The following is a 15077-nucleotide window of genomic DNA, read 5'->3' on the forward strand; positions in this document are numbered from 1 at the left end:
AAAGAAAAAAAGACAGCTTAAAAAAGTCCCAAAGCCGGCCATATTGGGGTATACAAATACAAAAAGAACTAATCCAAAACAGCCAAGCTGTAAAAAAAGTGTGCGGCCCTCAAAAAGGCTATGGTGAAAAAAGATGTGAAATCCAAGGTGGCGGCCAAGAAATGGCTGTGATGGTAGGTTAATGGTAAAAATTTTAATAACGGCAATTTAGGTGAATTTTTTGCCAAGACCAAGTGGCACAAAAATTCTCCTGAATTGTCGTTATTAAATTTTTTACCATTAACCTACCATCACAGCCATTTCTTGGCCGCCACCTTGGATTTCACATCTTTTTTCACCATAGCCTTTTTGAGGGCCGCACACTTTTTTTACAGCTTGGCTGTTTTGGATTAGATTACAATTACCCTAATGTACCAGGAGCATAAAGAGTGTCATGAATTGGTTTTTTGATTCACATGAAAACCTACACTTCTATCCTCTGTGATTCACCTACAATCTGGAGGAAAACAAGCATCTGTTTCTCTGACTAGGAAGAAATATGGAGCTTCATTCAACTACTCTTAGACTAACAGAGTGTACATACACTAATAGAACACATGCATAATGGAGCACAGATTAACCCTCCAACAGGTAAATACAAATTACATGAAATAGTTACATTGTTATGCATAAATTTGTCACACAGTTTCTCTAAGAAGGAATGGAACTTCTTAATTACTCTAATAGAGCATACACTACTCTACAACTACTTTTCATCTAAGGTGTTAGGGAACCAGAAGAGGTTCCCTCACACCTGTGTGGGGAGTTTGTAAATGCAAAACAGAGCAGCTATATGGTACAGCAATTGATCTTGCCCAGATAATACAACCTACAACACAACGTATCAATTATGACACTGGGGTATATATAGTTCATACATTGCAATCATGATTTTAGTCAATCACATTTGGAGAGTAAATCATTGATTTGGTATGTATGCTAACTTTGCATCCAAGTTGTAAGAGCCGTGGAGCAGCTGTAGTAGGCTTCATGCAACACTCTAATAGTAGTGTACTGTAAGCATTACAAGTCTTCAAGGAAGGCACTCTTCCCTGCCTGCATTGCTGTAAGCAGGACACATTGTACTTGCACAACATATTGCTGATGGATTGCTAAGCTTACTGTCTGGATAGAAGCACATATTAAGGCAAACACAACATACCATCACTTTTAAATATTCATCGATGCCACACAGTGACAAGATACTCTAATTGAACAGTCATGATATTTGAGGTACTTGGATAACAGGTTCAAAGATCCACTGTATATGTGAAGAATTGGAATAGGTGTTTGTGGTGTTGTACCAACAACTGGTGATGGAAACTGCATCTGACAGAAGTACATGAATTGACCAGCCTAGCTTCCTAGATGTGAAACCTGCAACACAATATGCATTATAGTTATCACACTCATGTAAGTTCATACAAAAATAGACTGTATTAAATACTTCTGCACTAATTAGCATACTGCCTGATGATGATGGCAAAATCCATTGACACCATCAGAGCTGACTGAGAGGCTGTGTCTTTTCATATTGAAAGTGGATGCTATGTTCTTATTACATAAACTAAACTGAAAGTTTTACATATTGGGACATATTTTATGATATGCTGCCTTCATTAAAATTGCATAGTTGCTCACACAGCAAATATGTCAGTGTTAATACCGCAAATTCAACTAACACAATTCCAGCTGTAACACAATTTTGTTGCTTGGGCTCACTTCCCACTTACTCCATGACCAATAGTAAAGTAACTAGAACAAACAACTCAGAAAGTTGGAATGCATCTTTGTATGTGGCATTTTTAAGAGCCTGTGACATTATAGATGTTAGTGCCCAATGCATACACCACCGAATGAGTCATGGTGCAACGTACATATCAAATATTGTATGCAAAGTCTTTTGGTATGTAATGATGTGATTACTCCTTGATCAATAATATCAAGTTCATCATCAGCCAATAATCGGTTTGAGTGCCACTGTATGTTTAGTTACAGCAAATACTGATCAAATACAACATGCCAATACTACTATATACATTATTTACAAAGCAATATCAATTAATTTTTGTGCAGTGCAGGTAAAACTAGTACTGAACTAACATGTAAAAGTTTCATGATGTTGTTAGCATGATATCCTCAGAAATTGTTTACATACAGTTATACCACTGATTAAGTACAGCTAAATGTATACAAATTTAATATTTGCAAGTTTTGTGTGCAAGCTACTACAATATAATTGTGGCGATTTACCATATACTGTGACTGGCTCATATGATATGCAGAATTTCTGAGACCGAATCATCTTTTGATGTTGCTGTTGCATTAATTATTACAACTGTGAGATGTTTGTCAGCTGGCTGCCAACTATGGCTGCACAAGTTGTATCTTGAAGCAACTGAATCTGCATCACATACTCATAGTATAGTTTATATCAATACATTTGATCCACAGAAATAAGCGAAATCCTTTGTAAGAAAAAAACGACAGTTTGGCTGTAGGAAAACGCACGTCCATGAAAATCGAAGTATCTGGCAACCAAAGGAGGTGGTATCAGGAGCAGCTAAGAATGTATGTTAATATAACTAACTATAATAACACCCCACGTAACATTGGGTCTTTATCATTGGCTCGTGCTGTACTTGCTTTGAACCCTTGCTTTGAACTCTGATTGACTAGTAATTTGACCACTTTTTTCCTCTACTCTGATTATGGAAAAAGGCAGCCAAACCAATTAAAGTTAAAAGGAACTGATTACAGGAGGGGGAAATCCAAGAGGGAGCATAGGGGCATGTTCCTCCAAAAAAATTTATATAAAAGATTGAAATACTCTAATACAGCAGTCAGTAAAATACTCTAATAGAACAGTCACCACACATAACACTGCTAAGAATCCTCCACAGCTGTTGAGTATGAAAACTTGCATATGCAGCACTATCCCATGGGTGCATTTGAATATTTTGCAAATGTAATGCACATGGTCCATTGTATGCTATTCTTTAGTATAGCTGAACTACTCATTCTTATCCCCACATTATTTTAGCTTCTGGGGCCCCCCAGAATCCCTGCTCCATATACCTATTATCCTGGTGAGCCCCTCCCCCTTTTAAAGACTTGGATCTGATATAAGGCCCAATGTTACTACTTTGTTTATTATGCGTTGACAATCACTCTTGGCTGCTTCAGATATCAGTTCTTTCAGTTGCCAGTGCTTTTACTTTCATGCATGGAAGCGCTTTTTTTACAGCCAAACTGTTTTTGCATGGAGGATAACAATTACATTAACTTAGCACCTAACATATCTTCCACTCAAAATTTCCAAATACCTCTAGTTAATCATGTGAAATATCTGGGTGTGATCATTGACAAGCATATATGCATTTAAACTGGATACAGTAACAGCTATAGCTGTAAGTGGATTCCTACAACGTACCTTGTGCTGTCCTTGTCATGAAGCTAAATATCATGAAATCATGATTCACCACTTTCTGTTTGGAATGAAGCTAACCTCTTGCATAGAATGAAATTCCTCTCATTTTCATTGAGAACTTGTGAGACATGATGTGTTTGTCATAAGGAGCTGATGACTAATTAAATGACCAATGAGTTCATCTTTTGTTAATGAAAGCCAACTTTGATCTTCAGCACCCCTAATCAACTATGAAATTCTACAAATATTGTCCTACAAAAATCGCATTATACGACACATCTCTGCAACATTATGCACCTACAACCTTATCCTAAGCTATGTAAACCAATTAAGTGTATCAGGCAGTAATAAGTTTTTATCTCACCGCAGAATGATAAGTGTTTCTCCACCTCTGACATTTTACAAGATCAAGGATTATCAACACAAAATTGTTTCTCTTCCTCATCAGTTGGACAAGTTTGCTCAGCCATTGTGGGTAGATTGTCAAGAGGAGAGTCAATCTGTGACACTGAAGTGGTTAATGATGTGTCCTGTGTTGATGATGTAGTAGAACAACTATATCATAGACTGGCTGATGAGAGTGGCAAACTGACTTTGACCCAAATACAACTGTTGATTGACCAGTTACCTGATTCTCATTACAGAGTTGTAAGACAAACAGAAGTTCAAGATGATGATGATGATGACGATGATCATCATGATGACGATGATCATCATGATGACGATGATGTCAATCATCATGGCAATGAGAATGATCATGATCATGATCACAATGCTGTGATAAATGTAAGAGTAAAACTTGTTTGGTTATACTGTAACACTACAGCTTCCCCTATTATATCTGATTACATAACTGTCATTCTAAGAGTTAACCTAGTATCATTTTCAGTGTAAATATTTAAACTTCATGTACTAAGTATTGAGAGGCTAATGTGAAGTATTTATTATGTAAGTGTATTATTTTTGTTGCAGTGTCCCAGCGAAGCACAGTTGAAGGAAGAGTTCAATCATGTTGTTGAAGAGTTGGGTTTGATGAATGACGATGGGCTCACTTGTTACATGGAACAACATCTCAATGATTCTCATGACAATGATCACAATCTTGATGATCATGATAATATCCCTGATGATCATGATGACGCTACTAACTGTTCAACAGTGTATGAAACATGTCGTGATTTGATACTGGAGATTGGACTAACAACTGAGGCTTGTCTTGCTGGGAACAGTAGCACTGTTGATGAACACGATGACAATGATGATGTTTCTGATTCTGACGGTGAGTATAATTATAATGTGCTTGCTTAATTCTGTCTGATCATGTACTATCACTATTACCAACATTATAGCATATGGCTGGGGATTCCTGTCAACAGTAATAATCAGTGTGGCATCTCAGCTGGGAGTAATCGCTATCGTCTTCTCTTACAACAGTCAAGCCTCCAAGTATCTCATGTCAATACTTATAGCTACTGGGATATCCACCTTAGTCAGTGATGCTGTTCTTCACCTTACTCCACACGTAATATGCATGTAGTTGTGATGTGGGTAGATAAATGAGGGCACATGCGTGCACGTGTTCCTAATTCCACCAACTAATCTTTTGCAGTGTTTCAGACAATTGATATATACACTAAGTATAAGGACAAAAACTTATAATACTTGCATAGTTATAATATAATGAAAATTTGAATAACCTAGCTAGGTCTCTGCTGTGCTTCTGTCAGACTTGCATGCCTTGTAACACTGTGTGAATTTGCATCTGGTAAAACACTTGATGATGTACTGGGATCCACCCCTGTGTGTCTTTGCTATAATATTTGTTGTTATTTCAGGGATTCGGTATTCATGAAGAAGAAGATGCAGGAGATGGACATGATCATAGTAGTGAGGAAGAACACGACCATGACAGGACAGTTATTTGGAGAGGATGTTGTGTGTTGGGGGGAATATTTATTTTCTACATACTCGAGTTTGTGATGAGCTTAATAAATAAGAAAATGGTTAGTGTATGCATGGGTTTATTATAATTCTTAGCCTTAAACATACTTATGTTTGGAGAAGAGTGTTTCTGAGGTAGTGTGTAATCAATCACAGATGAGGAAGTCTGTCAGTACAGCCATGCTTGTCACATTGGTTGGCCATGCATCTGCTGCCAATAAACTTGTGATGCAATAATATTAAATCACAGCAAAATGTATAACACGTACTGAAAAGTAATAGGCTTTAAAATAGGAATTTTAGGGCTAAATTAAAACTAGACTTTAAATAGCATTAGGCTTAAAAATAGAATTTATCATTCAACAGTCTGTTCATGCTAAAGTATCTGAGGTAGCGGCCAACAATATGATGATATTTTATCATATATCAGTAATCAGCATGTGAAGTGTTTCAACATTTAAAAAAGAACCAAGGTTAACAATGTGCGCATACCATACACTGTTGTACAGTCAACAGTGTACATGGTGTTCTTTCTCAATGAATTATTGTCAGAGTCTAGGCAATTATATTGTCTACATCCTATAAAACCGCAAACAAATAGATTTAGAATACTTATAGGAAGTTTGTATCTGGTCTTTTGTGTGGAGGTGGATTATTTAAACCCAAATGAACTGGTACCCTTTACCTTGCCATAATACTGTAACTGCAATATCAATGATCATGCTTTGCATATGGTTAGCACAATATAATGAGAAGTTTTATATTTTATTGATATAATGTTTGGTTTTAAATTATTTGATTCTTTGGGGGTATGTTGCTTAAGTAAAGCACCAGTGACTATCTAGTATATATAGACTGTACGTACCACCTGTGAGTTTAAACAATATCCCTTAAATGCTGTAATTATTAAAGAGCATTTATTTTTATATGCAGGAGAAACCTAAGGTGATGGATAACCAGGAGCAAACCTTTGAATTAAATAATTTGCCAAATAAAGAAAGCCACAAAGAAGCCAATTCACAGAGTGGTTGTGCCGATGGGTGTCTAAATCTTGATATGGATGATCACCCAGCTTACTTCAACCCACACCAGGGATTCTGTTATGGTATTAGCTCTGTAGCATGCATAATTATTTTAGGAGATGGCATCCACAACTTTGCTGATGGAGTTGCTATTGGAGCATCTTTTACATCCAGTATTGGAATGGGTATTAGTACATCACTGGCAATTCTGTTTCATGAGCTACCACATGAGTTTGGTGAGTGAATTATGAAATTAAAAGTGTTATTGTAAAATCTGGATGCATTTGTGAGCAAACTTTCACCAGTGTACATGTGATTTGAGCAATTTCACAAAATCAAATGAACTGTATCCTAATGTAACACTTGCAATCCAGCCATTCATATCAAAACTTTTTAAGCATTAATTAGCACTTTTAACATCATATTTTCACATCTTTTATCCTATGTAAATATTTTAATTCAGTTGACACACTGTAACCTAAACTACGTACCATACATGTTTCCCTGCAGGTGATTTTGCTATTCTACTGTCCAGTGGGATGAAGTGGTATGTGGCACTGGTGTACAACTTTCTTTCTGCTATCACTGCCATCATTGGGATGTTTATTGGAGTGGCTATTGGTAATTCTCATGAAGATGCCACAGCCTGGATATTGTCCATTACTGCTGGAATATTTTTCTATGTGGCCCTCGTTGATTTGGTAAATACAAATTGTGTTGGTTTAAGTGAATACAACTATACAAAATTATTTTTAGCTGCCACTATTGATAGAGATGCTCAAAAAATGCGAAGACAGACGATCAGTCATCATATACATGTCTTGTCATTTAACTGGCTTCTTCATTGGGTTTGCAATATTGCTACTGATTGCTATCTATGAAGAGGATATCAACAGTTTGGTAGATTGATCTGTATAAACATTAATTACATATTGCTGATTGAATTTGTTTATCTTTATATGCTTGTACATGCTTGTCCTTGCAGTATTTGCAAATAATGGTATAAATTGAAAGCTGAACTTGTTAATGGACAACATTGAAATAATACCATTGCTTGTGAGCTTTTAAAATTCATTTTTGCTTCACATCATCCACCTTATGCAAAATTATTACTAGTTAGCTTTGCAGACAACATAGCAAATAAAGTACACATAAACCTTACTGCATGCACTTGAAAACTTCACAAGTCTGCATGCTCACACAATTTAACAACTCCAGTGAATATGCACAAAACAATGGAAATTTCAATTTGTATTACTGAAAATCTTGCAATTGTAAAATACCATGGGTTTGATAAGCATCCAGTCTGCTAAGTGCATATGGTGCTTGTTAAGTTGCAACACTTATGTGCCCATTGGGTGGAAGTGGTATACAGCACTGATGTACAATTTTCATTACTGCTGTTGTTATTATAGTCAGTTCTGCCTGGATTTCTGTAAAAGCAAGCAGTTTAACTGCTGCATCATTCCACTACATCACACCAGGAGCTCGTTGAGTCTGGACTCAATGAGCTCCTGTCATGATGCATGAACACAAGTTATTAATTGGAATCCACTGGAATATGGGATAGCAGAACTTGCAAATGCTTATAGATTTCACTAACTAATCTGACTTCTACTGGGAATTTCACAATCAGAACATTTTTGCAAAAGCTGATTGCACTCTGTTTATTTTAGGATTATTTACAATTTTTACATGTACAATTACAGATAACCAGCAGCTGCCTGAAGGACAAATGGCTATTAATAGTGGTATGGATGCACAGGACATATTATGGAAAAATCACAGTTATGTACGTACATAATCATCCTAGTATAACTATGCTACTGCACCATGGTTAGAGCTAAAAAGCTTGGTGTATGTATATAATGAAAGTATATATGATTGTGTTAATATTTTAATCTGTCATCACTAATTTCATCACAAAAGTACTTGTGTGGTGACACTCACAGTAACTATATCAGGGAGGAGAGGGGCACAAACAAGTTCAGATCCATGCAAGGGAAGCCACTCTGAGCAGCTAGTATATAGCTAACTATGCAGCCTTTTAAATTGATGTATACACATAGCAGTAGAATTACCAAAGTTTTATTGTTTAGACATTCCAATTTTTATGAGACACTGGAATTGTACTTTGCCATCATCAACATTTCTCTGTTAAGAATGTACTGTATTGTTTCAAGCATTTGAATGAATAAGTGGACAGGGAGGAGAGGGGCACAAACAAGTTCAGATCCATGCCATTAAAAAGGGGAAGCCACTCTGAGCAGCTAGTATATAGCTAACTATGCAGCCTTTTAAAAATTGATGTATACACATAGCAGCGAACAGTCATCATGCACTCAGTATAGTGTTTAGCTGTTGAATTTTACCATTTATATATAGACCATTGCAGAAGGTTGTGAAGTCTTAAAAAGCTGTTGCAAAAGCTATTAGTGGATTAAACACCTGATAAATGATAATTATTTGTAGAGGTGCTTACTATGTATGAAGGTACTGGGTAACAGTGTGGGTTTGATTTCAGGTGAATTTGCAGTAAAGGGAGAACTGCCTTTCAAGCTAAAAGTATTCAATAAAATTATGTCTATATTCTTGACTGTACTGGCATCAAGTGATTCTCCTTCTTATAATAAACCTTGAAAATGATTGACTATATAAACTTGGCTTTTACATAATAATAACAATCAATATGTGTGTGAATATACAATGTCGGATCCAGTATGCTGCCATTTCCTTCTATATCACTTTGCAAGTGCAGTTTTGGGGGGAAGAAAAGAAAGAGAAAAGAAAAATGTGGTGCATTATTATGTATAGTGTATTTAAAATTAAGGAGGGATCCTAAAGCAGAGTATGTTGTAATGCCATCATTTATGTCTTTTGTTTCTCTATTTTCCCTACTTCATTTTTAAATTAATGATTATACTGGTTTGTTTAGTTTCTTTATTATATATAGCTATGATATACTGTTTTAATAGAATATGGCACATGGTTGTTGTATTAGGTGATTGCTTTCTTAGAATATCTAGAGTCAGCCTCTGGCCTACATGATATTTCAATAGACGTGGTCACCATATGCTTTGTTATACACACAGCCAGACTAATAAGTGGACATGGTAGCCACATTTGAATGCTATAAATACAGCTAGATCGTGCATTTGGGGTATGTGTTCAATGCACCTCCATTGTTATTAATGCAGTGTGGACATGATCACTGTGTTTGATCACCATAAGTGCATCCTTTCATGCCAATCACTATGTTTTAGCCTTTTAATAAAGGGTGTGGTCACTGTGCTAAGTCTAGCTAGATTGACTTTAGCTCTTTGGATTGTGATCACTATCTCCAGTCAGCTAGGCCCTGCAAGTAGAGTAAAGTAGAATTACCAACGTTTTATTGTTTAAACATTCTAATTTTTATGAGACACCGGAATTGTTCTTTGCCATCATCAACATTTCTCTGTTAAGAATGTACTGTATTGTGTCAAGCATTTGAATGAAAAGATTTTGAAATGTTTTTAGTGTGCCAAGTAGTACTACAAATGAGCCAAATTTCAAGATTGTGTGTAATTGCATCATCCATGAGTTATTAAATGTTTTTGCAGACGCTGCTGCAAAAGACTGTATCTCAGCTTCTTAGAGGATATTATGTTTTCTCCAGACCTGAAGTGAATTAGACTGCATTAAATAGCTACTATATTTGTATATAGGTAAGTCACTCCTTGCCAACCCCATATCACAGATGTGAGCACAATATTGTGGATCGTGGCTATACAATGTGTCATTTAGCCTCTAGCTGCCTGTCGGGCAGGCAGGCAGGCAGGCAGACAGGCAGGCAGGCAGGCAGGCAGGCAGGCAGGCAGGCAGGCAGGCCAAACTTCAGGATTTGGAAATTTCTAATAGGTTTCTTGCTTCTAATGTTATACTGTATAGCAGGTTGTGTCAAGGGGGAAAATATTTTGCAGATCACCACCATCCAAACTTTAAGGGTAAAGGATCATTTATAAATTTATAATACTTAAACAATGTGATTTTAATTGAGCTGCAATTCTTTTTTCAAAAAGTTTGGATAATCAAGGCCTATTCATCTATATACAGAGACCTGTTCAGGTAGTTTAATAGAACATGCATCTGAGAAAATACTCTAATAAAGCAGTCATTTCTACTGTTCAGATAATCAAGTATTCAGATAATGGAGGTTCGGATAATCGAGGGAACACTGTACCTTGATAAAAAAAACTATCTAAAATAACATGGCTGTTGGATACTTGTACAGAATGCAAGAATTATTGTAGAACGTGTGAAAATTTGGTAGCAAAAACAGAGCCTTGATTCTGGTTGATTTTGACTTGTATATTATGTCGGCATAATTTTGAGAGTAAAAGATGATGAAAAGAATCAGAGAATATTCCAGACCAGGAGAGTTCTGAAAGTATCTTGGAATAATCAGGAAGTTTCTGGGAATAGCTATGGTGTTTTGAACAACATTCTTCATTCTGATGAACATAGTGTGAGTGATGACAGTGACAAATTCGACAAGAAATAGCTAAGGACTCAGACGTATTACAATTGTAAATGACTAAAATATTGATAATACTATGATTCTAAACAATTTATGCAGTGAATTCTACAAATGGTGTATAAATTGTGAGCATAATTTGGGGAATAATAGGTGAGAAAAAAAGAATTGCCCGAAAGTGATTGGAAAAGCTTGGAGCATATTCAACTATCTTTAAGCATCCCTTTTCATTACTGTGCATCTTTTTGAAGAGCACCTCTCTAACATAGATGTAACAGAATTATATCTTCCATGATCAACATCTTGCAGCTCTTCACTGAACTTTTTCTAGTTGCTGGACTCTAATATCTCTGACATGGTAGGGATCCCAGACAGCCGTAGAAGGAAGTACCATTGTAAGGTATGCTGCAGCTTTATGTCAGGCTAAAATCAATTTATCACTCAGGAAATCCATTTATTGCAAACTAAAGTTAAACCAACTCACAATGCCAAACTTCACCCAGCACCGGACCTTCATGCACACTAAGCACCTTTAAAATAATTATTGTGTCGCTGGTGTTAAAGTCATTTTTAGCTTTTCTAACAGTTTTATAAGACTTCGCTAACATCTGCAAAGGCCAAAATGGTGAGACACTACTAGGAGGTGATTATTTGCTGCTTAAAAATGGTTACAGGAACAAACAAGAGAATATGTTCTCTCCAACCTACCTACAACTAAGCCCCTCCTCCTACCAGCTCCTGAATCCACTCCTGGAGAGTATCATGGATCTGAATTTGGCTTGCCATGATATGTGTGTGGCTGTGACCATTATGTAATAAGATCTTGCTGCTTATTTTCAGTGAGTTGTGCAATAGATGGATGCCATGCAAGATACCATGTCTTGTTTATTTCTACAGCACAACTATATACAGCTGATTGATTGCAGCTAGAGATGTACAGTTCTGATTAATAAGGGAGTAGTGGTGTGTTCTGATCATACTAGGACGTGGTTGGACCATGTGATCGTTTAGGCCACATAAACTTAATTGTGCTGCTTATCAATTAGAGATTATAAGCACATCCCTTGGAAAAGGTCTGGCCATCTTCCCATACCATTTTTGCTCTCTGAAAAGTTACCAACTTTTGTCATGTTGTTAACCAACTTCTAAGTGGTCAGGGCTTCTTTGTACCACTTAGAAGTCGGTTAACAACAATTAACATGTGACAAAAGTTGTTGATTTTTCAAAACAAAAATAGTATGGCAGATGACAGAGGGAGGCTCTTATAATCTCTAATCGATAAGCGCCACCCCCAAGGAAATAGGGTTTGGGTACAAGACTATATAACAAGGAGCCCACAACTCCTTTGAAATCTTGTAGATACAGCTTCGTTGAAATCTCCTTGAAACCTCAAATCTCAGCTCATTTTGAACTCTGAAATTTAGTATATTTCACGTAACTTCCACATATGCAGCATCACATGTGCTATGCTTTCCAACCTCATCAAGGATTGGTAGTTAACTTCTAAAATGTTTTCTGGTGAGAATTTCTGTATTCCAGATACCAAACATCTTGTGATCCAACTATTCTAAAAATCTTGCATAAAACTTAAATATTTGAAATCTCAAACAGGATTTCTCAAGTTGTAGACTCTTCACTTTATAAGCACAGTTACCTAATGATTGAAAGTAACACTCTACACCTAGCTGCAAACACTACCCAACTATTGATTGACATTTTTTATAGCAAATAATTAGATGTATTATGACTGTATTATTTTAGGCTGGTCCCCTGGGCACCATCTGTCTGTCCAGCAAATTAAAATAAATAAGCCAAACGTCAAACAATTTTGTGGTATTTACAGATACGCTCTTCTAAGGAAAATGGCGATAATGGAAAATCAAATTAATGCACCTATCAATGTATAATGCTCCACTACCCACCCTCTTGGGCATATATGGGGCTATGGTGGGAATTTGACACACCCAAATGTCAAATGCTCATAGTAAGGCAAACCTAACATGTCAACTCCCCAATTGAAACCCCAGGTATTTGATGTTGTGTGTATATATATATATATATATATTATTAAACCATGGCTAATTTATACAATGCAAACATCACAGGGAAACTGGGAAAGTCATTATCTTGTAGAGGATTATCCATATATATATACATACACTTAATTTCATTTGTTCATCATAATCATGATGGTGTTTTATAATAAGAAAATCTGAGCAGTTGGACGAGCGAAGTAGTATCACGAGTGCTCACAAAGGGGAGGATAGTGGGAGGTTGGCAAGAGATCTTCAAAATGAGGCAGACCATGATTGAAGTCCAGATGAGATTACAGGGCTGTGCTGGCTTCTAACATTATCAGGCCATCTATTAGTAAACCACTGATTTTTGCCAAGCCAGGTCCTTCACAAGGCCTGAAACTGCATGCCATTCAAGCTCTCCACACCACCCAAGACGACTGTTAAAACTGGCCTCGAGTAGTACTGAGAGTCAAAACTAGTAGTAGCTATCTACTGGTGGTGTTAGTTTGATGTGCGATTTGGAACAGTTTTGTAAAATCTGGTCACATTTTAAGGTTTCATCCTGATGGCCATCCTACCTATCATGATTTTGATGTCTCTGTCTGCAGTACTACTCAGCCTGCTCATATTTTCTTTTTTGCTTCCTGTGCTGGGGTGGCTGCAAGGTGGCTGCAAGGTGGCTAAGGATGCTAAACACCTGCCGGCTGCTGTGGACATCTGTACACTGTCAATTCTTAGATCTATTGTTGATCATACCACTATTTGTAGATCCCTACTCATAGTCATAGTGCATGGTGCTCCACCCAAAGTGGCTAGGAAAAATTTGCATCAACAACTTTAGTATATTTATGGACAAACAAAGCCAGGATGATTGGGTTCTACTGTAATACAGTGCCAATTACAAATCATATATCACACACAAAGAACCTGACAAATAAAACCAATACAAAATACATGAGGAAGCTATAAAAGTATACTTGATAGTAAATGTACTGAAAGTTTGCATCTTTATAGGAAAGTGAGGATAGTTAGATCCAAAAGCTGATCAATGGAGGTGTCTATCCAGGTCATTAGGTTGCAATCTTAAGAAGTTCAGAGGGTTATGTTATATGAAGCCATAGCTGTATAACATATTATTTCTATTGGAGTAGTTTTACTGGCACCTTTAGAAAAATGAGACAGTTTATTTTGGGTGTATCCATTCACTGGACTGGACTCACATAAAGTTTGTTCAAATACCTTTTTCAACCACTAAAAGTGATTAGCCATTTGATCATTACTTTGTATGCCACACACTCAGAGTTCTCAGTGTCTTGTCTTACATTTAGAGGCACATACAGCTAACTGTAGTCTAGTTTTAGTGGTTAAAAGTATGATAAATTTGTAATCAATGTAAGTTGAATTCTTCTTAAAAATTTGTATACTACACGTAGTTTTTCTTACCTATCTGTTAGATGGTGTGTGCATTGGGTCTGGCTAACTGAATACTGTGCACTTGTTGCTATTTACAAACATTATAAATCAAGGAGCTATATAATTATATATGCAGACTGCTGAAAGATTAGAAATGCTACATTATTTCAATATAATCGCAGGTGTAAAACTGACCAAATTTTATGTCAATGTGTGCTATTTTACAAAACACTGACAGATGCATTTAGCAGACAGTGCACAGTGCATGTATTATTGCTACAAATTATTTTTGATAACAAGCCACACTGAGGTTTTAGTGTAGTTTAGTGAATAATGTGCAAGTTTATATGCCTTGTATGCAAGTTTTATGTCTTGTGGTAAATGGTGTGATCTCTAAAATACTTCTGTGGTTAAGTAGCTGTAAAAGGCAAGAAAACAAAAAAGTTTGAGCCAGTAGTCCAGTGAATGGACACACTAATTTATTTTACCACATTTTGAAAGAGTTTCTGATTGGATCTGTAATACTGATGACAATTATGTAAGCTAAACAGTTTAAGTGCACTTGTATGGCTTTCTGACTAGCTAGAAATGATTTTATAACCTAGCTACTCTAAAATTTCCAAAAACTACCTCAGGCAATAATTTTAATGTGGTACAGTATCTCAGTGTACCTTACTCAATTTCCACAGAAAATTTGGTGT

General features: G+C 36.4%; 1 protein-coding gene across 1 annotated transcript; it reads left to right on the forward strand.

Moving 5' to 3' along the window:
* Positions 1-516: 516 nt before the first annotated feature.
* Positions 517-7439, forward strand: LOC136269095 (zinc transporter ZIP10-like). The gene is made up of 8 exons (XM_066064555.1): positions 517-630; positions 3839-4255; positions 4442-4748; positions 4819-4991; positions 5305-5472; positions 6344-6668; positions 6943-7133; positions 7189-7439. Exons 1-8 carry the CDS (start codon positions 604-606, stop codon positions 7339-7341), a joined length of 1761 nt encoding a protein of 586 aa, XP_065920627.1. The 5' UTR covers positions 517-603; the 3' UTR covers positions 7342-7439.
* The last annotated feature ends 7638 nt before the right edge of the window (positions 7440-15077 follow it).

Source organism: Dysidea avara, chromosome 10 (genome assembly GCF_963678975.1).
Source record: "Dysidea avara chromosome 10, odDysAvar1.4, whole genome shotgun sequence".
In the NCBI taxonomy this organism is placed as follows: Eukaryota; Metazoa; Porifera; class Demospongiae; order Dictyoceratida; family Dysideidae; genus Dysidea; species Dysidea avara.